We start from the raw sequence: 24,104 nt of genomic DNA, 5'->3' as shown, positions 1-24,104 counted from the left end.
CCACTTAGCCAGGCAGCTGCTCCCAGGATTAACGGGTACAGAGGGGTCTCCCCTTTCTTCCACTCAATAAAAAGGAGATATGAATTAAGTTCCTATCCCTAACTGTACCTTTCTGCACCACCATCTCCGAAATCCGAGCTCCTTTTACACACTCTGCCACACCTGTGGTTCTCAAGCCCTGGTGTGTACCAGGCTTTCCCAAGAAGCTGCTTAGAAATCCACAGTCCTTGTCTCTCATCTAGACGTCCAGATTCTGAGGTTTGGATACGACCCAGAGATCTGATCCGCACATGAGTTTGATACCTCTCAAAATTTCAGAACCTCCGGTGTTTGGGTTTGAAATGGGCCTATCACTTCGAAGGACTTGAGTTAAGGAACTTTGGTCTCAGTAGTACACACAGAATCACAACTAGTAGAAAAGGTTGTAATGCGAAGCCAGAGATACTGATGAGGGAAAAACTTCTTTTTTTTTTTTTTTTTTGGTTTTTTTCGAGACAGGATTTCTCTGTGTAGCTCTGGCTGTCCTGGAACTCACTTTGTAGACCAGGCTGGCCTCGAACTCAGAAATCCGCCTGCCTCTGCCTCCCAAGTGCTGGGATTAAAGGCGTGCGCCACCACGCCGGGCGAGGGAAAAACTTCTGATGTTGCACTGTTTGTCTTAGGCTGGGACTGAAAGGTGGGACTGAAAGGTAGAACAAGCGCTGGTGATGTCCCTGATACCTATTTCTGGGTTTTTTTGTTTTGTTTTGTTTTTAGCTGTGCCCCATAAAATTGGACGAATCATTGATGGGAGCCCTGCAGATCGCTGTGCCAAACTCAAAGTGGGCGACCGGATCTTAGCAGTCAACGGCCAGTCTATCATCAACATGCCTCACGCTGACATTGTGAAGCTCATCAAGGACGCGGGTCTCAGTGTCACCCTTCGCATCATTCCTCAGGAGGGTGAGTGCCGTAGGTGGCCTTCCAGAGAGACAGACCATAGACACACTCACCTGGCATTCTGAGCCTGCACGTCAGCTCTGTGGCACTGCAGGTCCCATGGTATGAATCCCAAGGCTCAGGGTTATCAGAGCCCACCCTGGAGTTTCAGGCATACTTGTTTTATGGAGATGTTAAGCTGGAACTTAACCCAGCAGGTAGCAATACAAACCTGAGCAGTACCCAGCAACCTGACTTAGATCATTAGGGGGTATCTGGTACTGTCTAGAGACAATTTTGACTGTTGAGGTTGGGGTGGGATATGACGGTCAGCTAGTGCGTAGACATCAGAGATGCTTTGCGACATCCTTATGATGCTCAGGACAATGCTCCACCCAACATTTGGAGAAGACAGAGAAGTGATTCATGTCAGAATGCAAATAGGTCACCTCCCTTTGTTTCCCAACTACAAAAATAGAGAGACAGACAGGCAGACCGATGATAATGGCCATAGTTTTTGTCTGTCATTTGAAGACACCAATCTGTAAAAGACAAGTCAGAGAAAATGAACTGTGAGCAAGAATCTGCTACTGCCCCGGCAAGCTTCTGCACCCTCTCAGTCTGGAGTATTGGCTCTGGCTTTACCCTGACATGTGAGGGTCATTTGCACTGAAATTTTGTATTGTTATGAGAGAAAAAAAATCAAGAAGCAGTTTGTGAATAGCTTTACAAGTCTCCCTGTGTGCAGAGTGAGTGCTTTATTCTTTCTGGAGAACTGCACAGAGGACTCTCAGTAAGACTGGTGAGAGAGCAGAGAAGAGGTTGTAACAGCATTTACTAGCTTATACAGACATCCATCTCCCTATTCGCGCTCGGGAAGCCTGGTAAGAGTTCTTGATCTGGGAGAGGTAACACACTCCATAAACCCAGCTCCTTAAGGTGGAGTTAGGCTGCTCAATCCAGGATGAGCTGGGCTACAGAATGAGGCTGTATTGAAAAGGAAAGAAAGGAAGAGAAACTAAATCAAAAGGTGTTAACTAGAACATTTCTCTCAGCAAGAAACTCCTGTATTTTTTAGCATATTAGAATATGCTTGTACCTTTGAATTGTTTTCTTGTGGTTTTAACACATTTTTACTTAGTTGACTTGCTTCTGTGACTTTTCCTTCCAACAAAATGGCAAGACCGCTCATAACTTTACCCAGTAGCAGTTATAATCAATGAAAGAACACTCCTTCCAGGAATGGTGTGGACCTTAATAAGTTTAACCTGCTAGGGAAAAGCCCCACAGAAACTAAAATGACCAAGGAGGCGCCAAGTCTCAGCCTCTGTTTACTTCTTGCCTCTGATCAGATACCAACCTAACCACATCTGTTGCCTTGGTTCATCAGAGCTCAACAGCCCAACATCAGCACCCAGTTCAGAAAAACAGAGCCCCATGGCCCAGCAGCACAGCCCTCTGGCCCAGCAGAGTCCTCTGGCCCAGCCAAGCCCAGCCACCCCCAACAGCCCGGTCGCACAGCCAGCTCCTCCCCAACCTCTCCAGCTGCAAGGACATGAAAATAGGTAAGGTTTCACCTCTGACTTTTCTGACTCTGGGAGGTGAAGGGGGAGCGGGTGGGGGAACACGAAAGAATTCCTGAGAAGAAAGAATTCCTGAGAACCGTTTAGGACACAGACGGGAGGGAGATTTTCATATGCAGTTGAAATTACTATGTGGACTGTTAGATGGTTTCAGAGGGAGGAAGGGAGGGAGGGAAGGAGACAGAGAGAGAGAGAGAGAGAGAGAGAGAGAGAGAGAGAGAGAATGTGTATCGTGCTGAGTACATTGTTTCATTAGTGACTATAGCTCAGCATCTGCCCTGCGCAGTAGGTAGGAGCTTCTTGCAGGACCGCTAAGCCATGGCAGAGGAGCTGGGTTAGCTACCTGAGAGCATTAGGACCTTCTAGAGTAAGAGCACAGGAGAGAGCTCCAACCATGGTTCTCCAAGGCCAGGGTTGCTGTGGAATAAGGTATGGGGAGAGCTAGAGATGGCCCATTGAGAGTGACGGAAGCCACCCTTGAAGGCTCTGGTAAGAATATTCAAAGTCCTCATGTTTGTCCTAGTAGAGTGGAGAGGCTGGCAAATGCCATCACTGTGCTGTCTTTTCTGAAACTCACACTTGTACCTAGAGAGCAAGCAGGCGGGAGGCTGGCAGGGAAAAGAGTAGAAGGGGGTGGGGGCTGTTGTGATCATAAAAAGATAAAGAAATATAAGAAAATATTCTATCAGGGTGTGGGGGAGGGGGTGCCTCTGCAGACCCATGCCAAGGCATCCCTTCCCCCTGAGGTATAGTATAGAATAGAGTTTATTCAGGGCATGGGGAGGGGAGTTAAGAGGGTAGTAGAGGCAGAGAAAGGCAGAGAGGAGGAGAGAGTAGTAGAGGCCAGGCCGGCCCGCTGTGACTACTTGGAGAGAAGGGGGAAGGGGGTGGGGAGAGAGGGGGAGCAAGGGACAAGAGGCTAGAGTATGAGTAAGAGAATAAGAGAGGGAGGAGGGGCCAAGCAACCCCTTTTATAGTGGGCTGGGCTACCTGGCTGTTGCCAGATAACTGTGTGGAGGAGCATATCTGGCTGTCCAGACAAAATACCATCTGGGGCTGCAGGAAAGCATTGAGCCACAAACAGGGTCATTTGGAACACAATGACACAGCATGGAGGGCAGGAGAGGAGAAAGGACTCCTCCACAATCATAACTTTACATTGCCCTCCCCCAACCTCCTGACAGTCATCCATCCCTGCATAGGGACCTCCTGAACTAGTAACATGATTAAGGTTCTTTGAGGCTCTAGAAGACAGAAGTGACATCTGAAAATGGTATTGTCTTATTGTGACTTATTGCAACAGAAAATCTGCCTTGGGTTGAGCCATTAAAGAAATAGGTAAGGGTGTGGTCCCATGTGTTTTTCTTCCTTCCAACAGGAGAAAAGTAGAACACATCTGCATGTGAATGCCCCCTTAGTCTTTCCGGCCCAGCATTTTGGTGACAGCTGCTTCCCCTTTGCCCTCCCCGCCCCCAGTGAAGACAGAGTCAGACATTTTTGACATTCAGAGCTCTCATACCACTTCGAACAGTGGTTTTCTCTGTACCACGAGTGACATTTCCATAAAACCCATTCTGCTACGATTTCCCCATGTGCTTTCACGGAAAACTGAGTGCCTGGCTGTCCTTGGCTGCTTATGTTTTAAATGTATGCTCGGGAAAAGAGAAGCCCGATTGAGCAAATGATGCAGAGGTAAGAGCCTGACAACCCAGAGTTAAGTCCTGGTTGCCTGGGTAATGAGCTCCAGCTGTGCTTGTGAACACCAGAACACCACGTGTTATGGGGACAGATTGCACTGGCTCTCCTCGGGATCCATCTGAGAGTCCAGAGGGAGGGCCTGAGCACACCTGCAGTCCCTCAGCCAGTCTCAAACTGGCTCTTAGCTTTGCCATTGTAAATGAATTTTGTAACCCTCGTCTTCTTTCAGAGTGCAACTGCCCTACACTTGGGTCTTGCTTCTAGAGGTGGATGGGTAATCTCATCTCTACTGGCTAGTTAACTCTTCTGGTCCACTGGCCATCATCTCTCCAGAGAAGGTTCTCCCATCGTGCTGAGCAAGGCGTGAGAATCTATTAAAGGTTCCTGGAGAGAAGGACCTGGCTTACAGCTGGGGCCTCCTCTGTGGCCCTCATGGAACCAATGATCTTTTTAAACAGTTTTTCCCTTTACTAAATCTGGCATTAGCATATTTACATGATTCAAATTTTTATGAATCACCAACATATTTCTTTCAGTAACATGTAGAACCTTTAATAGGCCTGTGCCCAAGTTCCTTGGCTTATATTTTTATTGTATCTGGAGACTCACATCTGTATGAGCAAAAAGATTCAATGATTTTACAGATATCAGAAACATTTTCATAGTCTCCTCCAAAGACCGCCATGGTGTCAAAGGAAAACTCTGCCTATTTGTACATCAGTCTGGAAACGCTGCCAACGCAGTTCATATGCCAACTTCTTCTAAGCAAGGCATGCCCACTGACATGTCAGAGAGAGCCATTTCCCACGCAAGAGCAGGGTAAACTAGAAGGGCAATCTCATTGAGTATTCCCATTTTGCAAACTAGATAAGTGCTGTTGTGTACTGTCTCATTTACTCCCACATCAACTTCGTACACTTCCCTACGTTCTCAGGAATCACAGAATAGTTCTAAGATGATTATACATGAAAGTGAGAAAATAAAAAGGAAAAGAACAGCCAGGCGTGGTGGCGCACGCCTTTAATCCCAGCACTTGGGAGGCAGAGACAGGTGGATCTCTGAGTTCGAGGCCAGCCTGGTCTACAGAGTGAGTTCCAGGACAGCCAGTGCTACACAGAGAAACCCTGTCTCAAACAACAACAACAACAACAACAAAAAACCAAACAAACAAACAAAAAAGGACAAGATCTATTACAGTATGTATTCCAAAACTAAGTATGAAGAACAGAGTTCTCTTCTCCAACAGGGTAATTGATCTGTGCCATTTAAAACCACAAGGCCTATGGAAAAGCTCTAGAAAATGTCTTCCTTCAACCACCTTGAGCCCTACATACTCAAGGCTGGAAATTATTATTTTCTAAATTTAGTTAAAATATAAATACATTGTTTCTTCCGTTCCTCCTTCCTGCCACTCCCATTTCCAGCTCCTCTCCCAAATTATCAGCCTCCTCCTCTTTATCCATATATATATACATATATATATATATATATATGTATATATATATATGTATATATATATATATATATACATATAAACAAGTAGCACATAAATACAGCCTGCTGGGTCCCTTCAGTGTTAACCTGAATGTGAAGGCTTCTAGAGCTGACCACTCAGTACTGGATAACCAGCCAGGAAACTCATGGCTGGGGAAGAGCTCTCCTTCTCTCAGCCATCATTAACTGCCTGTAGCTCTTGAGCTCTCACGATCTCCCACCCCTGGAAGTGGTTCAGGAGAGGCTCACATGCTCTGGAAGATCTCCTGGGCAGCATTTCTTAGTCTTGGAACTTGAGCACACCATAAAAGCTTACTAGAATTTACTGTTTGCCATCTGTCTTTATCATCTCTAAAGTATCTTTAGTGATAGAATTAACAGCTACAAGTGCTAGGTTGGTGACCTTCCTTTATATGTAAAATAACTTTTAAGAAGAGTGCACGAGTATGGTGTGTGTGTGTGTGTGTGTGTGTGTGTGTGTGTGCATCTTCATCTGTATGTGGGCATGAATCTCCAAGCGTGTGCAGAGGCCAGAGGTTCATTGGGTATGTTTCTAAACCGAGTTTGCATCTTACTGTTTTGTAAAAGGTTCTATGTCTGACCCCAGACTCACCAGTTGGTTAGATTGTTGGGGGCAGCCAGGCCCATGGACCCTTCCATTTCTACCTGACTAGTGCTGAGATCACAGGTCCAGGCTGCTGTGCCTGGATTTACATGGGTCCTGAGTTGATGCAGCAAGCACTCTACCACCTTACCCATCTTCCTCGCCCGGAGCAAGGCTTTTCCTCTTAATTTTTAATAATGAATCCTATATTTTCCACAAAGTGCAATGTTTCACATATTCAGCCCAACCTAATTTTTGCTCTAGCCAGTGTATCACTCAAAGTTAGCAACAGTCATAAAAAATCAAGTACATTTTGCTTGTTAAAGAACTCTTCGCATCCTCACACATGACAATGGAAGAGAGGGGTGTTTGATGCTCAGTGGCCAGGACGACAGCTGCGACAAGCTTCGCTGGTTCTATTTCTAGTCACTGTCTAATCTTTGGGGAGATTCTCACATTTCATCGTATTTAACTCTACCTCATGACACAGCTGGTTGGAAACAGAGTGCATAATGGATATTTCATACCAATACCATACAGACCATAAAAATAAAGCGGCCCTGCTACAACTTAAAATAGTGCGACACCCAAACCACCAAGCTAGCGATTTCTAGAGGGGAACCAACACACACTGCAAGTGTCATCCAGTTCCTCCCCTTTTGTTCAGTGCACGCTTTTGCATAGCTGAGCATCTTATTCAAATGGTACTTTAAATGATTCTGTTCACAGCTTGCACCTTGGTAGGGGAAAGGGGTGGGGGGTTGAGGGATAAAACAAAGCCTGATTTATACAACTCCTAGAAGGAGTGTCTTCCCCCTCTTCAGGGTTAAGTAAAAATTGAAACTACTTACTAACTCCATTCCTGGAAGTCCCAGTAATCAAGTCTGTTGTCCTAAACTCCCACTGTGCCTGGCAAACATTGAGTTATAGTAGTGGCAGTTGTTCTGGTGGAATTTTAAAATAATGTTTGTTAGTAATCAGCACCAGTGAGAGCTTAAACCAGTGATGAAGCATCTCCTAATGGTTGTGAAGTTCTACAATCTTCGAACCTTTTCTCTGTGCGGAGTATTTTCCTTAATTCCACAAGGCCTAGTAGTATACACCTGCAATCTGGTCACTCAGGAGGCTGATGGAGGCATATCACAAACTCAAGACCAACCTGGGCTGTATAGTAGGCATTGTCTAAAATAAATAAATAAATTTAAAGGATTTTGCTCATTCTTCAGAATATTGCTTTAATCTAATGGCATCCGTACTGCAGCATCAGGCAATGAAATATTACATTAAGTGTCTTTCTCTATCCCATGGTGCTGATCTTACCCACATGCATCTGATCCCAGAATGCCTGGGGTTGGCTGTCATGCCCCTTGTGGCCTGGGAGCACCCATAGCTTAGAGCAGTGGGAAAACCTGAAGATCATTCAGCTACTACTGTGTATATTAGTACTCTCTGTGTTTAGCAGCATGTAAGGGCTAACAGTAAGCCAGAAATGAATGTTGCCCTGGGCTATTTTGCCTCTCTTCCCATCACATGACCACAGTAAAATCCAGTGCTGATCCTGGTAACTGTGTTTTCACGTTTAAACCTCTGGAACATAGCTCCCCCCGCCCCTCTTTTTTTTTCCCAATAAGCCAGTGACGCTGGGCCTGCATTGTATTCTATGATCATGCCTTACTACCATTCCTTTAACATCTGAAGTGCTCAAAAAGATACAGTTTAGTAGTTGAATAGCCCTGGATGGGGGCTGGAGAGATGTCAGTGTCTCAGAGCACTGGCTCTTGCAGAGGACTGGGGTTCAATTCCCAGTGTGTACATAGTGCCTCAGGGTTCTTCATAACTCCAGGTTCAGGGATCTGATGTTTTCCTCTGGCTGCTAAGGGCACACACATATTCACACACACACATATTCACACACACACACACACACACACACATAAAATAAGAATAAATAAACTTTCTTGCCGAGCACTGGTGGCGCATGCCTGTAATCCCAGCACTTGGGAGGCAGAGGCAGGAGGATTTCTGAGTTCGAGGCCAGCCTGGTCTACAGAGTGAGTTCCAGGACAGCCAGAGCTACACAGAGAAACCCTGTCTCGAAAAAAAACCAAAAAACCAAAACCAAAACAAAACAAAAAAATCCTTTCTTAAAACTAGCCATTAATAATATGTTTATAAACTATTTGAAGATCATTGCAGTTATGCTTATATGATGTCATAATGTCCACTAATTCCAAAAAGTGTGTGTGTGTGTGTGTGTGTGTGTGTGTGAGAGAGAGAGAGAGAGAGAGAGAGAGAGAGAGAGAGAGAGAGAGAGAGAAAGGAGGGGGGAAAGGAGAGAGACAGAGAGGGAGAGAGGCAGAGAGAGAAGCAGCAGGCATAGCAGGAAAAAAGCAGAAGAAAGGGGGAGAGATAAGACATATTTTAAGTCCTTAGATTTGTAATGATTGTGAGTTTTAATTATGGTACATGAGTATGCCTCTGTGTGGGTACGTACGCATGAGCACAGTAGCTGTGGAGTGTAAGAATGTCAAGTTCCCTGGAGTGTTTGTGAGCCACCTGACATGGGTGCTGGGAACTGAACTCGAGCCCTCTACAGGAGCAGTGCATGCTGTTAACTACTAAGGCAGCCCTCCCTCTACCCCACTGAGTGTGCAGATTTTAAATAACCAAAGTGGGATAATAATATCCAGGAGACCTTTTCCACAAGATTCCAGTGAAAACATCACTTTCGTGACCAAATAAAAGTATATAACACATTTGTTAACAATATTTAATGCCATTTCTTTAATCCTAAATATGTAACAAGACCACTCAAGGATTTGGGTCCCCACAGCTGTGGTGGCTAGACTATGCTTAGTTGTTCTAATCTCCTCAGAGCACCGAAATCCCAAAGCAACCCCTTTTCCCTTCATCCAGTTACAGGTCAGAAGTTAAAGCGAGGCAAGATGTGAAGCCAGACATCCGGCAGCCTCCCTTCACAGACTACAGGCAGCCCCCGCTGGACTACAGGCAGCCCCCCGGAGGAGACTACTCGCAGCCCCCACCCTTGGACTACAGGCAGCACTCCCCAGACACCAGGCAGTACCCTCTGTCAGACTACAGGCAGCCACAGGTACCTCTGCTGAAGATCGTGGGGTCACCACCAAGACTTTCTGATATACAAGGAACATCACAGAAGGGAGGCAGAACTGGCATCCTGCTGGGGCAGAGCCAGAGCTCGGGTACTAGTATTGATATCAGGTGCAGAGAGCCAGGGCTCTGGTACTAGTATTGATATCAGGGTCACGCCTGTACCTCCAAAACTTCAAGGCAAGAATAAATCCTTTCCAGAATAAAGCAGAACAATTCATCATGAACCCATCAGGAGTGAGTGGGCAGTCACGATGAACTAGTCCTTGATGATAATTAACCAGCTAACTCCAAGAGCATACACAGCCTTGTCAACTGTCATTTGTAAGCTCCTGCTAGACCGCCGCCACGCCCCCCGCCCCCCCCCCCCCAGTGATACTGCTAATGCAGAAAATCTTACATTTTCCAGCCATAGGGATTTTTTCAGACCCATAGTTTCTAAGGCCTCCTGCCCCCCACCTCTGTGACATAAAGTCATGCCTCTATGCAGAGGACAAAGCCAAGGGTGGCTTTACAATCTGCCCAGCAGCCCCTGCAATCGCCAAAAGCCTCTGTGCACACAACGAAGGGCTCGGCTGTTTTCATGATTGGTTGTGTTGGACATACCTCCTGAGATTCCCTTAGCCTGTCTGAATTCCATTTCCTCAAGACTGGGTCTCCCTTACAGGTCAAGGTAAATGGTCAACCTCTATGAACAGTATCAGGGCCAGAGCTCAATGTCTAAAAGCGGTCAGTACTTGGTGACCAAATAATAAGTACAAGAATAGGAATTAAGGACGATTTCCTTTCTACCAGATTATACTGTGTCCCATTATTAAATTAAGGAGAACTTTATCCCCCGAGAGTTTAAGTAGATTGATAGTGAGGAAGTCTTGCACACACTACCTTCTCAGGGAAAGAAAAACTGATTCTGCATCTCCTGACTTGATGTACAGCAGTCTGTACAATGAAAGATAGAGTCAGAGCCTATACAACTGAAAGATACAGTCAGAACCCCATTCAAGTTCACTCTGTAGCTCAGAAAATTGTAGTTTACACTTCCAGAGATGCATCACTGACTGACAGGCTTATTTGTGGTACTAACAGTAATGAATAAGAAAATTCAGGAGAGATGACGTCATTCAGATCCATTTGCAGTAAGTGCAAGATGATCAAGAGAGCTGATGTGGGCTGTACTGCTTGTTTTAGCAGAGTTAAGTGTTCTGACCTACTTGAGCCTTTGGAGCTATGCCTTGCTTATTCAGTACTTGTAAAATCAGGAGGCATTTCAGCACCTTGTCATTTGAACACTTTAGTTATGGGGGGAGGGGACAGGAAATGTGACCATCAAGGTCCCTCCAATGCTAAACTACTCCATGTCCCATTTTCTCCCCATCCCCAAAGGATTTTGATTATTTCACTGTGGACATGGAGAAAGGAGCCAAAGGATTTGGATTCAGCATTCGTGGAGGAAGGGAATACAAGATGGATCTGTATGTGTTGAGACTGGCAGAGGATGGGCCAGCCATAAGGAACGGCAGGATGAGGGTAAGATGCCTCATGTGAGATGCCTCAAGAGCACCTTGATCGCCATTGTGGTGTTAGGAAGATGCTAAGGTGTGCTCTCAGACAAGCACCTGTCTTTTCTACAAGCTGATATTTAAAGATTTGGTCAAACACTTATTAAGAATATTACAGTAGCCAGCTGGATGTGGTGGTGCATGCCTGTAGTGCCAGCATGAGGAGGCTGAGGCAGGAGGATGTTGAATGCAATCAAGGCCATAGTAACTTTGAGGGCACCCTGGGCAATATAGTATGACTCATACTCTCAAAAACACCAGAGAGACAAAAGGCTCTGATTATAAATGTCCAGCGATTGTTAAACCTCAACATACTGGTATTTTTCTCAAGAGAAAATAAAAGGAAAAGCACAGAAGAAGAAATAATTTGAAGTGAAGACAAGCTCTATTACTCTCCTATGGTTTAGTGATTTCATTTCCGTGGAGGTTGAATTTTTCAAGATTTATTTTCCCTTTTATGTCCTCCCTTCCACATCCATTAATCAGATGGCCTTATGTCTCTCAGAAAGGTTTCCTTTTTATTGACTGGCCTTTGGGCTTTGATATTGGACAGCGGGACACAATAGGAGAAAGGGGATTTGGCTTCTAGCACCTAAGTTGTCCTTAAAAATTGAAGCAATTAGACACTTTCAATTTGGCTCAAGTTGAGGAGGGATGTTTAATGTAACAGTCACTCTCCGGTAAGTGATTGATGGAGTAATTCATTCTACATCAACAGGTGCAAGACAAAACAATAGCTTATAGCCTCAACCACAAGTGGCACCAGCAACCACATAATAAAATTCTTGTTGTACATCTAGAATTCATCCTTATCATCCTTCCTTGCTTTTTAAGTTCATATAGATAAAAAACTCTGTGATATGGAGATTCTAAAATCCGGGGTCCTTGTACTGAGCCTTGCCAACCAATTGCCTTGGGGAAATGCACCTGCTACTTAAACCTACTACCAAGTCCAGCTTCTATCATTCTCTTTCCAGTGTCAAAGACCAATGCAAAGGCAGGCAGAGTACAAGTCACGTCTCCCTCCCTCCTCTTCAATCCTCTGATAACGGCGAGATAGTGGAGGTGGAATTTTACCCCAGACAGGACATGTTCCAGATAAAGATAGCCCCTGACATGATCCAATACTACCCTATGTTCCCTGCCAGAGGTATCAGTGGGAGAGGTCTCCACATGGCTTCTTGCCCTCTACTTTCCCTCCAAACCTGAAAGGTAAATTATTTTTTAAAGAATTGTTTTTATTTATTTATGGTGAAAACATGTGCATGCCAGAGAATGCATATGAAGGTCAGAGGACAGTTTGTGGGAGTTGGTGCTCTCCTTCCACTATACGTGGCGCGAGGGTTGAAGTTGGTGGGCAGGCTTGTCGGTAAGTACCTTTACCCACTGAGCCACATGCCCAGGCCAGAACTGCATTCAGCTCATGAGTGATTAAATAAAATGAAATTCATTTTCGCAATGCCAAGTGAAGTCAGCATAGTACAGAAATCATGAGTGAAATGACCAGAGCCTTCCTAGATAAGGAGAAGCGCCCCCCCCCACAGCCCCTATCCTTACTTCCTCCCCATGATTTTAGCAGTTGCCACATTTTAATAATTTTTTAATTAATTAATTTATTTATTATACATAAGTACACTGTAGCTGTCTTCAGACACACCAGAAGAGAGAGTCAGATCTCGTTACGGATGGTTGTGAGCCACCATGTGGTTGCTGGGATTTGAACTCTGGACCTTCAGAAGAGCAGTTGGGTGCTCTTACCCACTGAGCCATCTCACCAGCCCATTGCCACATTTTAACCATGTCTAAGTGAATCACCACTGTGTACATACAGTACTCCCAAGTCATAGAAACCTAAAGAGAGAGCAAACATCTTTAGAGCCTCAACCCTAGCAGTGTCTAGCAGTGGTTCTCGGCACAGGCTATGTTAGCTAGTCTCAGAATTTGACCATTAAGGGCACAGCTGTGCTTAATCACAGCACCTATGTCATAATTCACAGATATATTTAAATTACTTCAACAGGGACCAGGCTTGATCGATACTTGCATGACTTACAGTTAGATTATTTTAAACTAATGCATTAACTGGATAATATATAGGTTTTTGGATAGGAAGATCAATAATAAAGTTACTTGGGGACCCTTTTCTCGGTTTATTACAAGGTTTCACTTGGATATTATTGATGTCCAGGTGCACACGAAACTTAAATATCTGTGCCAACAAGGCTTTACAAGGCCTTGTCAACCTCCCATGAGTTATGACTTGGTTTATAATTTCTAAGACTCCTGAGACAACCAGGTGGGCTAGACATTCATGAACTACCACCAAAAAATAGCTCAAAAAGAAAAGCTAGTCATGACGTTCTCCCCAGCCTTTGAATTACTATAACACATTGCTACCATATTAACATGATTTTGTCACCTCAATTTCAATGTTTAACATTTCTACACACACATGCACACACAATCAAATTCATTTTGGTAGATACGATGCATGTCTCCCATTTTTATTATCAAGAACATCCAAAAGAAAAACTCCTGTTAATTGTCTAATAGAAGCTAAGATTGAGCTTGACAAAATAAAATTGTTCAAATCCACATTACTACCAAGGAGCTGGGTGATTCTGTAACGTGAACGAGGTGCTGTGCCCTAGGTTTGGGTGGTGGATGGTATGAATCTTAGTTTATTGTACCCGATTTGAACGTCTGCTTTTGAGACTCCTATTCCTGGTCATTTGTGTAGGTCTGCTTATAGGCACATGATCATTTTTGAGTGGAGACACAGGGAAACCCAGGAGAAATGCTAACACAAAGTGAGGATATCACCTACTGAAGATCCTGGGACACTGTGGTACCCATCTTTGATTTTTAGGTTGTTTCTAGTCGCCCTAGTGTCACCTAGACAAATAATGATCTTCATGGAACAGTTGAAGAGTGGCAGGTGAATGGAGTCGGAAGGCAGTCTGCTGCAGCACCTGCTCGTCCTGGCGACCTGCAGCCATGAGAGTTGTTTTGGCAGACAGCTTTAGCAAATTAGACTATTAGAGGAATTAGCTCTAACATAGTTGGGAAGGATAAAATCTTCATAACTAATGAGTAAGTCTCTGGAACAAAGTTCTTAGAAATATAACCTCATTAAAAATTGAAACTAAGTAGAAAACCACGGGCAAAGAAAAACGAGCACACAAAATAGCTTTCTGGTGAAGCTCGGTGAAGCAGAGAGTGTAAAAAATTTCGAGATAAATGTGAGACATTTGGCGGGAGGGAATGAGCACTTAATAAAGGTCTGGGAGCACACTGAGAAAGAATCTGAAAGGAGAATAAGATGGTTCTGTGGAAGGTGGAAAGGGATAGGCGGTGGGTACGTGCTAACGAGCAGACTTTGCGTCCACAAACACGGGGAAGAAGACAAAATGCTTCCGGCTGTCATAGGAGTATAATGCATTATTCCATGTCTCCCTAAGATGGATTTTCTGGGATAAAAAGAACATCCTTTATAACGTCACTGAAAGCCATGCCCCATTTGCATATGCCTACTAACATTTCACACTAAAGTCTGCCTAGAGTGGGCTTCAGAGTGGCCCAAAACCTCAGGTGGTTGCACAGGGTACAAGAACGGCCCATCTTACCCAGGTTTCTTGTTTTCTTAACCAAAAGTATAATTCACTGATTTAAACTTCTTTTGAATTTGTTGATTTTCTTCCTGGTCCAGACACATCTAACTTAAGGTTACAGAATATGTATTTAAACACAGCATCTTCTAGTTTATATTTTGTTGCTATTAAACACAGAACCACTTGAGAGACTATTTCTAACATATGTGGCAGAAATAAATACTAATGAGCTTTCATCTCAGCTTTATAAAAAAGAACACCTAGAACATCACCAACCCCTCATGGCTCCATCCCCTCCTACCCTCCCACAGAGATGGAAAGAGCCACCACCCTAAATAAAGAAGTGCTTGACATTCCATCTGGGGTTTCCATGTATGCAGATTTCATTGTGCTCACTTTGTGAACTTTATATAAGTGACTCATGGTGCTCATGTCCCTCCCTGTGGTTCCTTTTTTTATACACTATGTTCATGGGACTCATCCAAGTTGGTGGGTTTATTTTTACTGCTGTGAACTTGCCATTGAGTCAATATCCTACAGTCTCTGTCGTTGTCTGTTTTCCTGTCCTATGGGCTTTTGAAATTTCCTCTGTCAGTGGATCTTGGTTATAACTAAGACAGCTCTTGGACATCCTCCAACTCCATATGTGTAAGACTTTCTCCAGACTACAGAATTGCTGGAGAGATATGTACTTAGCTAAGAGCCCTCGCGCACACACACAACAATATCCCGGTGACCATGTCAAGTTATACATACAACAACCAATGTTGACATGTCTTCATATTTGCAGAACATGTGTTCCCACCTTCAAAATGCTCACTCTAGTAAACAGAAATGACACAGGTTTGCATGTCTGTGTGTGCACGCACAGGAGGGTGAACACCGCTGTGAGTGTGCAGGTGGAGGCTGGGGGGTCTACAGTGTTTATTTTTGCTGCTTGCTCTCCATCTGGTCTCCCTTTCATTTCTGAATTTTTCATTACATTTCACCTTTCGTGTGTGAATAGACGAGTGCCACAGCGTGCACATGGGGCTGAGAAGACAGCTGGGGAGGGGTGCGGGGGGGGGGGGAGTCTCTTCCTTCCTTTCACTGTATGAGGATTGAACCCAAGTCCTCAGGCTTGGTGGCCATCATGTTTGCCCTCTGAGATATCTAACAGGCACTCCCCACATTATTTATTATTATTATTATTATTATTATATCATTATATCATTATTTTGAGACAGGGTCTCTCTCCTGGTTGAGGCAGACGCCTTGATTCCACATGAGGTTCATCCTCTTTTCTTATGGTTACTGAGCCTGGGCATCCCTTCTTAAAAACATATCTTCCTTTTTCATTTACTGTTAAATATTTGCCCTCTCATAGTGTGGTGAAAAATCTCTTATTCAAGTTTGTGCATTGTAGTTCTCTGTTAATCTGATATGTTTTTGATAAAGAAAATTCTTGATTTTAATAACTCCATAACTCTTTTTTCCATAGTCACCCTTTTTGAGTATTGCTTAAGAAATAATTTCCTTACACAGTATCTCTCTCTCTCTCTCTCTCTCTCTCTCTCTCTCTCTCTCTCAAAAAGAAAGAGTAAGAGAAGAGAGAGTACTTGTATGTGACACATACACAGGGGGGAAGAGAGAGAGAGAGAGATGTGCACATAAGTGGATGCCGGCTCATGCATGCAGCGGCCAGAGAAGGACTCTGGGCACCTCCTCTATCACTCTCTGATTTACCCCCTTGACAAAGGGTCTCACTGGTTCTGGACATGCTGTAGTCTTAGCCAGGCTGGCTGGCCAGCAGCTCAGCTACTCTCCCACCTCTGCACACCAGTGCTGGGGTACAGGGGATGCAGCTAGGGGTGCAGCTGCTTTTCATAGGGGCTGGGGAGACCAGAACTCTGAGCTCAGATCCCCATGATTCCCCAACAAAAGCTCTGACCCACTGAGCCCCCCCTCAAGCCCTGCAACACAGCATCCTAAATGTTGACTACACTTCTAAGCGGTTTGCAAGTCTACATTTTATTTTTTTTTTTTTTTTTTTTTTTTACATAACATAAAATCTTTAATAAAAAAAAGAAAGAAAACTTATGATCACATAAAAATTTATACATGAATATTTGTGACAGCATTATTCACAGTAGTCAAAAGTAGAAACAATCAAAATGCCAATCACCTTATGAATATATGGACAGAAAGTTATGTGTTCATAGAAGATAATATTTGGCTATAAAAAGCTATAAACATGCTTTAACAAACATTAACCTTGAAAATATTACATACAACAAACCAGACCAAAGACTAAATAAAGGCCACATTACTTTCCATTTCTATAGAATGCCTCAAATAAGTAATCCATTGAAATGGAGAGGAGATTAGCAGTTGCCAGGGGTGGAGGGAAGGGTGGAATGGGAAGGTACTCTAGAGGGTATAAAATTTCTTTTTCTTACAATGAATTTTGAAATTAGAGAAATGTTCCCTACACAAATAAATGATAAATGTCTGAGTTAATGAATAGATTAGTTACTTTAATCTAATCATATTGGATACATGTATTAAAATATCATTAAAATATGTGCAATTATGAATCAATTAAATCTTATAGTATTTTTATTCTTTGAGAATTTCATACATGTATACCATACATTTTAATCATATTCAGCACCCAATCTTCCAAGGTCCCTCCAATTTTTAAATACATATATTAAATATGTATTAGTGGAATTAGGGATGATGGTTGTACAACCATACGAATATATTCAAAACTACTTTCTTGTACACTTCAAGATGGTGAATTTTATGTTATATGAATTGTTTTTCTACTAAAAAAAATTTTACTGTGATGGCAAATGTCTTGAATCCCAGCACTTGGGAGTGAGAAACAGGTGGATCTCTGTATGTTCAAGATTAGCCTGGTCTACATAGCAGGTTCCAGGACAGCCAAAACTACATGATAGACTGTCACAAATAAAACAAATTTTAAAAAGGAAAATTTATCAGGCAAATATTAAATTTAGTAAATTGAGTATAGATATATTAATATGAAAGAAAATTGAGATTGTAGTACAGTATGATAACAATAACCAACTTTTGGTGTTATCGAAGATATAGCAATTCTAAATTTATTTGTTTTTTTTTTTTTTTTTATATTCACATTATTTTTCTTTTTTTTTTTTTTTTTTTATTACATAATTTCCTCAATTACATTTCCAATACTATCCCAAAAGTCCCCCATAGCGCCCCCCACTTCCCTACCCACCCATTCCCATTCTTTTGGCCCTGGCATTCCCCTATATTGGGGCATATAAAGTTTGCAAGTCCAATGGGCCTCTCTTTCCATTGATGGCCGGCTAGGCCATCTTTCGATACATATGCAGCTAGAGACAAGAGCTCCAGGGTTCCGGTTAGTACATCATGTTGTTCCAACAATAGGGTTGCAGATCCCTTTAGCTCCTTGGGTACTTTCTCTAGCTTCTCCATTGGGAGCCCTGTGATACATCCAATAGCTGACTGTGAACATCCACTCCTGTGTTTGCTAGGCCCCGGCATCGTCTCACAAGAGACAGCTATATTTGGGTCCTTTCAGCAAAATCTTGCTAGTGTATGCAATGGTGTCAGCGTTTAGAAGCTGATTATGGGACGGATCCCTGGATACAGCAGTCTCTAAATGGTCCATCCTTTCATCACAGCTACGAACTTTGTCTCTGTAGCTCCTTCCCTGGGTGTTTTGTTCCCAATTCTAAGAAGGTGCACAGTGTCCACACTTTGGTCTTCATTCTTCTTGAGTTTCATGCGTTTATCAAATTGTATCTTATATCTTGGGTATCCTAAGTTTTGGGCTAATATCCACTTATCAATGAATACATATTGTGTGAGTTCTTTTGTGATTGTGTTACTTCACTCAAGATGATGCCCTCCAGGTCCATCCATTTGGCTAGGAATTTCATAAATTCATTCTTTTTAATAGCTGAGTAGTACTCCATTGTGTAAATGTACCATAATTTCTGTATCCATTCCTCTGTTGAGGGACATCTGGGTTCTTTCCAGTTTCTGGCTATTATAAATAGGGCTGCTATGAACATAGTGGAGCATGTGTCCTTTTTACCGGTTGGGACATCTTCTGGATATATGCCCAGGAGAGGTATTGCTGGATCCTCCGGTAGTACTATGTCCAATTTTCTGAGGAACCGCCAGACTGATTTCCAGAGTGGTTGTACAAGCTTGCAATCCCACCAACAATGGAGGAGTGTTCCTCTTTCTCCACATCCTCGCCAGCATCTGCTGTCACCTGAATTTTTGATCTTAGCCATTCTGACTGGTGTGAGGTGGAATCTCAGGGTTGTTTTGATTTGCATTTCCCTGATGATTAAGGATGTTGAACCTTTTTTCAGGTGCTTCTCTGCCATTCGGTATTCCTCAGGTGAGAATTCTTTGTTCAGTTCTGAGCCCCATTTTTTAATGGGGTTATTTGACTTTCTGGAGTCCACCTTCTTGAGTTCTTTATATATATTGGATATTAGTCCCTTATCTGATTTAGGATAGGTGAAGATCCTTTCCCAATCTGTTGGTGGTTTTTTTGTCTTATTGATGGTGTCTTTAGCCTTGCAGAAGCTTTGTAGTTTCATGAGGTCCCACTTGTCAATTCTCGATCTTACAGCACAAGCCATTACTGTTCTATTCAGGAATTTTTCCCCTGTGCCCATATCTTCAAGGCTTTTCCCCACTTTCTCCTCTATAAGTTTCAGTGTCTCTGGTTTTATGTGAAGTTCCTTGATCCACTTAGACTTGACCTTAGTACAAGGAGATAGGAATGGATCGATTCGCATTCTTCTACATGTTAACAACCAGTTGTGCCAGCACCATTTGTTGAAAATGCTGTCTTTCTTCCACTGGATGTTTTTAGCTCCCTTGTCGAAGATCAAGTGACCATAGGTGTGTGGGTTCATTTCTGGGTCTTCAATTCTATTCCATTGGTCTATTTGTCTGTCACTATACCAGTACCATGCAGTTTTTATCACAATTGCTCTGTAGTAGAGCTTTAGGTCCGGCATGGTGATTCCACCAGAGGTTCTTTTATCCTTGAGAAGAGTTTTTGCTATCCTAGGTTTTTTGTTATTCCAGATGAATTTGCAGATTGCTCTTTCTAATTCGTTGAAGAATTGATTTGGAATTTTGATGGGGATTGCATTGAATCTGTAGATTGCTTTTGGCAAGATAGCCATTTTTACAATGTTGATCCTGCCAATCCATGAGCATGGGAGATCTTTCCATCTTCTGAGATCTTCTATAATTTCTTTCTTCAGAGACTTGAAGTTTTTATTATACAGATCTTTCACTTCCTTAGTTAGAGTCACGCCAAGATATTTTATATTATTTGTGACTATTGAGAAGGGTGTTGTTTCCCTAATTTCTTTCTCAGCCTGTTTATTCTTTGTGTAGAGAAAGGCCATTGATTTGTTTGAGTTAATTTTATATCCAGCTACTTCACCGAAGCTGTTTATCAGGCTTAGGAGTTCTCTGGTGGAATTTTTAGGGTCACTTATATATACTATCATATCATCTGCAAAAAGTGATATTTTGACTTCCTCTTTTCCAATTTGTATCCCTTTGATCTCCTTTTGTTGTCGAATTGCTCTGGCTAGGACTTCAAGTACAATGTTGAATAGGTATGGAGAAAGTGGACAGCCTTGTCTAGTCCCTGATTTTAGAGGGATTGCTTCAAGCTTCTCACCATTTACTTTGATGTTGGCTACTGGTTTGCTGTAGATTGCTTTTATCATGTTTAGGTATGGGCCTTGAATTCCTGTTCTTTCCAAGACTTTTATCATGAATGGGTGTTGGATCTTGTCAAATGCTTTTTCCGCATCTAAGGAGATGACCATGTGGTTTTTATCTTTGAGTTTGTTTATATACTGGATTACGTTGATGGATTTCCGTATATTGAACCATCCCTGCATCCCTGGGATGAAACCTACTTGGTCAGGATGGATGATTGTTTTGATGTGTTCTTGGATTCGGTTAGCAAGAACTTTATTGAGGATTTTTGCATCAATATTCATAAGGGATATTGGTCTGAAGTTTTCTATCTTTGTTGGGTCTTTTTGTGGTTTAGGTATCAGAGTAATTGTGGCTTCATAGAATGAGTTGGGTAGAGTACCTTCTGTTTCTATTTTGTGGAATAGTTTGTGAAGAACTGGGATTAGATCTTCTTTGAAGGTCTGATAGAACTCTGCACTAAACCCATCTGGTCCTGGGCTTTTTTTAGTTGGGAGACTATTAATGACTGCTTCTATTTCTTTGGGGGATATAGGGCTGTTTAGATCATTAACCTGATCTTGATTCAACTTTGGTACCTGATATCTGTCTAGGAACTTGTCCATTTCATCCAGGTTCTCCAGTTTTGTTGAGTATAGCCTTTGGTAGAAGGATCTGATGGTGTTTTGGATGTCTTCAGGATCTGTTGTTATGTCTCCTTTTTCATTTCTGATTTTGTTAATTAGGATGCTTTCCCTGCGCCCTCTAGTGAGTCTGGCTAAGGGTTTATCTATCTTGTTGATTTTCTCAAAGAACCAGCTCCTTGATTGGTTGATTCTTTGAATAGTTTTTCTTGTTTCCACTTGGTTGATTTCACCCCTGAGTTTGATTATTTCCTGCCGTCTACTCCTCTTGGGTGAATTTGCTTCCTTTTGTTCTAGTGCTTTTAGGTGTGTTGTCAAGCTGCTAATGTGTGCTCTCTCTAGTTTCCTTTTGGAGGCACTCAGAGCTATGAGTTTTCCTCTTAAAAATGCTTTCATTGCGTCCCATAAGTTTGGGTATGTTGTGGCTTCATTTTCATTGAACTCTAAAAAGTCCTTAATTTCTTTCTTTATTCCTTCCTTGACCAAGGTATCATTGAGAAGAGTGTTGTTCAGTTTCCACGTGAAGGTTGGCTTTCTATTATTTATTTTGTTATTGAAGATCAGCCTTAGTCCATGGTGATCTGATAGGATGCATGGGACAATTTCAATATTTTTATATCTGTTGAGGCCTGTTTTGTGACCAATTATGTGGTCAATTTTGGAGAAGGTACCATGAGGTGCTGAGAAGAAGGTATATCCTTTTGTTTTAGGATAGAATGTTCTGTAGATATCTGCCAGATCCATTTGATTCATAATTTCTCTTAGTTTCACTGTGTCCCTGTTTAGTTTCTGTTTCCATGATCTGTCCATTGGTGAAAGTGGTGTGTTGAAGTCTCCCACTATTATTGTATGAGGTGCAATGTGTGCTTTGAGATTTACTAAAGTTTCTTTAATGAATGTGGCTGCCTTTGTATTTGGAGCATAGATATTCAGGATTGATAGTTCCTCTTGGAGGATTTTACCTTTGATGAGTATGAAGTGTCCCTCCCTGTCTTTTTTAATGACTTTGGGTTGGAAGTCAATCTTATCAGATATTAGAATGGCTACTCCAGCTTGTTTCTTCATGCCATTTGCTTGGAGAATTGTTTTCCAGCCTTTCATTCTGAGGTAGTGTCTATCCTTTTCTCTGAGATGAGTTTCCTGTAAGCAGCAAAATGTTGGGTCTTGTTTGTGTAGCCAGTTTGTTAGTCTATGTCTTTTTATCGGGGAGTTGAGTCCATTGATATTAAGAGATATTAAGGAAAAGAAATTGGTGTTTCCTGTTATTTTTGATGTTAAAGTTGGCATTTTGTTCTTGTGGCTGTCTTCTTTTAGGTTTGTTGAGGGATTACCTTCTTGTTGATTCTAGGGCGTGGTTCCTGTCCTTGTATTGGTTTTTTTCTGTTATTATCCTTTGAAGGGCTGGATTCGTGAAGAGATAATGTGTGAATTTGGTTTTGTCGTGGAATACTTTGGTTTCTCCATCTATGTTAATTGAGAGTTTGGCTGGGTATAGTAGCCTGGGCTGGAATTTGTGTTCTTTTAGTGTCTGTATAACATCTGTCCAGGATCTTCTGGCTTTCATAGTCTCTGGTGAAAAATCTGGTGTAATTCTGATAGGCTTGCCTTTATATGTTACTTGGCCTTTTTCTCTTACTGCTTTTAGTATTCTATCTTTATTTAAAGCATTTGTTGCTCTGATTATTATGTGTCGGGAGGTATTTCTTTTCTGATCCAGTCTATTTGGAGTTCTGTAGGCTTCTTGTATGTTCATGGGCATCTCTTTCTTTAGATTTGGGAAGTTTTCTTCTATAATTTTGTTGAAGATGTTTGCTGGTCCTTTGAGTTGAAAATCTTCATTCTCATCCACTCCTATTATCCGTAGGTTTGGTCTTCTCATTATGTCCTGTATTTCTTGGATGTTTTGAGTTAGGATCTTTTTGCATTTTCCATTTTCCTTGATTGTTGTGCCGATGTTCTCTATGGAATCTTCTGCACCTGAGATTCTCTCTTCCATCTCTTGTATTCTGTTGCTGATGCTTGCATCTATGGTTCCAGATTTCTTTCCTAGGGTTTCTATCTCCAGTGTTGCCTCATTTTGGGTTTTCTTTATTGTGTCTACTTCCCTTTTTAGGTCTAGTATGGTTTTGTTCATTTCCATCATCTGTTTGGATGTGTTTTCCTGTTTTTCTGTAAGGACTTCTACCTGTTTGATTATGTTATCATGTTTTTCTTTAAGGATTTGTAACTCTTTAGCAGTGTTCTCCTGCAATTCTTTAAGGGATTTTTGTGCTTTCTCTTTATTGTCTTCTTCCTTTTTAGCAGTGTTCTCCTGCATTTCTTTAAGTGTGTTATTAACGTCCTTCTTGAAGTCCTCTATCATCATCAGGAGATATGCTTTTAAATCCGTGTCTAGCTTTTCCGGTGTGTTGGGGTGCCCTGGACTGGGTGAAGTGGGGGTGCTGGGTTCTGATGATGGTGACTGGTCTTGGTTTCTGTTAGTAAGATTATTACGTTTACCTTTCGCCATCTGGTAATCTCTGGGGTTAGTTGTTATCGTTGTCACTATTTAAAGATTGGAGCAGAAGCTGTGTTCCACTCACCAGCAGTCCCAAAATCCTGCGGCGGGGGTCGTGGGTAGCTGGCGGGTGTCAGGCAACCCTGCGCTCCCGCTACCCTGGCGCTGATCCGGCCGGGTGAGGCCTGTGGCCCTACTCAGGCTGGTTTCTGCTTCCCTAACTAATGCAGTCTCAGGTCCCGCGCAATTGGATTGGAGCAGAAGCTGTGCTCCCCTCACCAGAAGTCTTAAGATCCTGTGGCGGGTGTTGTGGGCAGTTGGCGAGTGTCAGCAGACCCTGCGCCCCAGCTGCTCAGGTGCTTTTCTGACCGGAAGAGGCTTGTGGCCCTGTGTGGGCCGGATTTCTCTCTCCCCAACCAGAGCAGTCTCAGGTCCCGCGTGATTGGACTGGAGCAGAAGCTGTGTTCCACTCACCAGCAGTCCCAAAATCCTGCGGCGGGGGTCGTGGGTAGCTGGCGGGTGTCAGGCAACCCTGCGCTCCCGCTACCCTGGCGCTGATCCGGCCGGGTGAGGCCTGTGGCCCTACTCAGGCCGGTTTCTGCTTCCCTAACTAATGCAGTCTCAG

General features: G+C 42.8%; 1 protein-coding gene across 9 annotated transcripts in view; it reads left to right on the top strand.

Moving 5' to 3' along the window:
* Positions 1-24,104, top strand: part of Magi2 (membrane associated guanylate kinase, WW and PDZ domain containing 2) — a 1,489,420-nt gene that overhangs the window by 1,365,543 nt on the left and 99,773 nt on the right. For all 9 annotated transcript variants that reach the window (XM_085836468.1, XM_085836467.1, XM_021161941.3 and 6 more), the window contains 4 exons: positions 757-942; positions 2,309-2,483; positions 9,214-9,409; positions 10,810-10,953. In XM_085836468.1, the coding sequence (XP_085692594.1) occupies positions 757-942; positions 2,309-2,483; positions 9,214-9,409; positions 10,810-10,953 (701 nt within the window). The remainder of the gene's footprint in view (positions 1-756; positions 943-2,308; positions 2,484-9,213; positions 9,410-10,809; positions 10,954-24,104) is intronic.

Source organism: Mus caroli, unplaced genomic scaffold (assembly GCF_978045245.1).
Source record: "Mus caroli unplaced genomic scaffold, Mus_caroli_1 scaffold_4, whole genome shotgun sequence".
In the NCBI taxonomy this organism is placed as follows: domain Eukaryota; kingdom Metazoa; phylum Chordata; class Mammalia; order Rodentia; family Muridae; genus Mus; species Mus caroli.
This window is presented reverse-complemented; position numbering and strand designations above follow the sequence as displayed.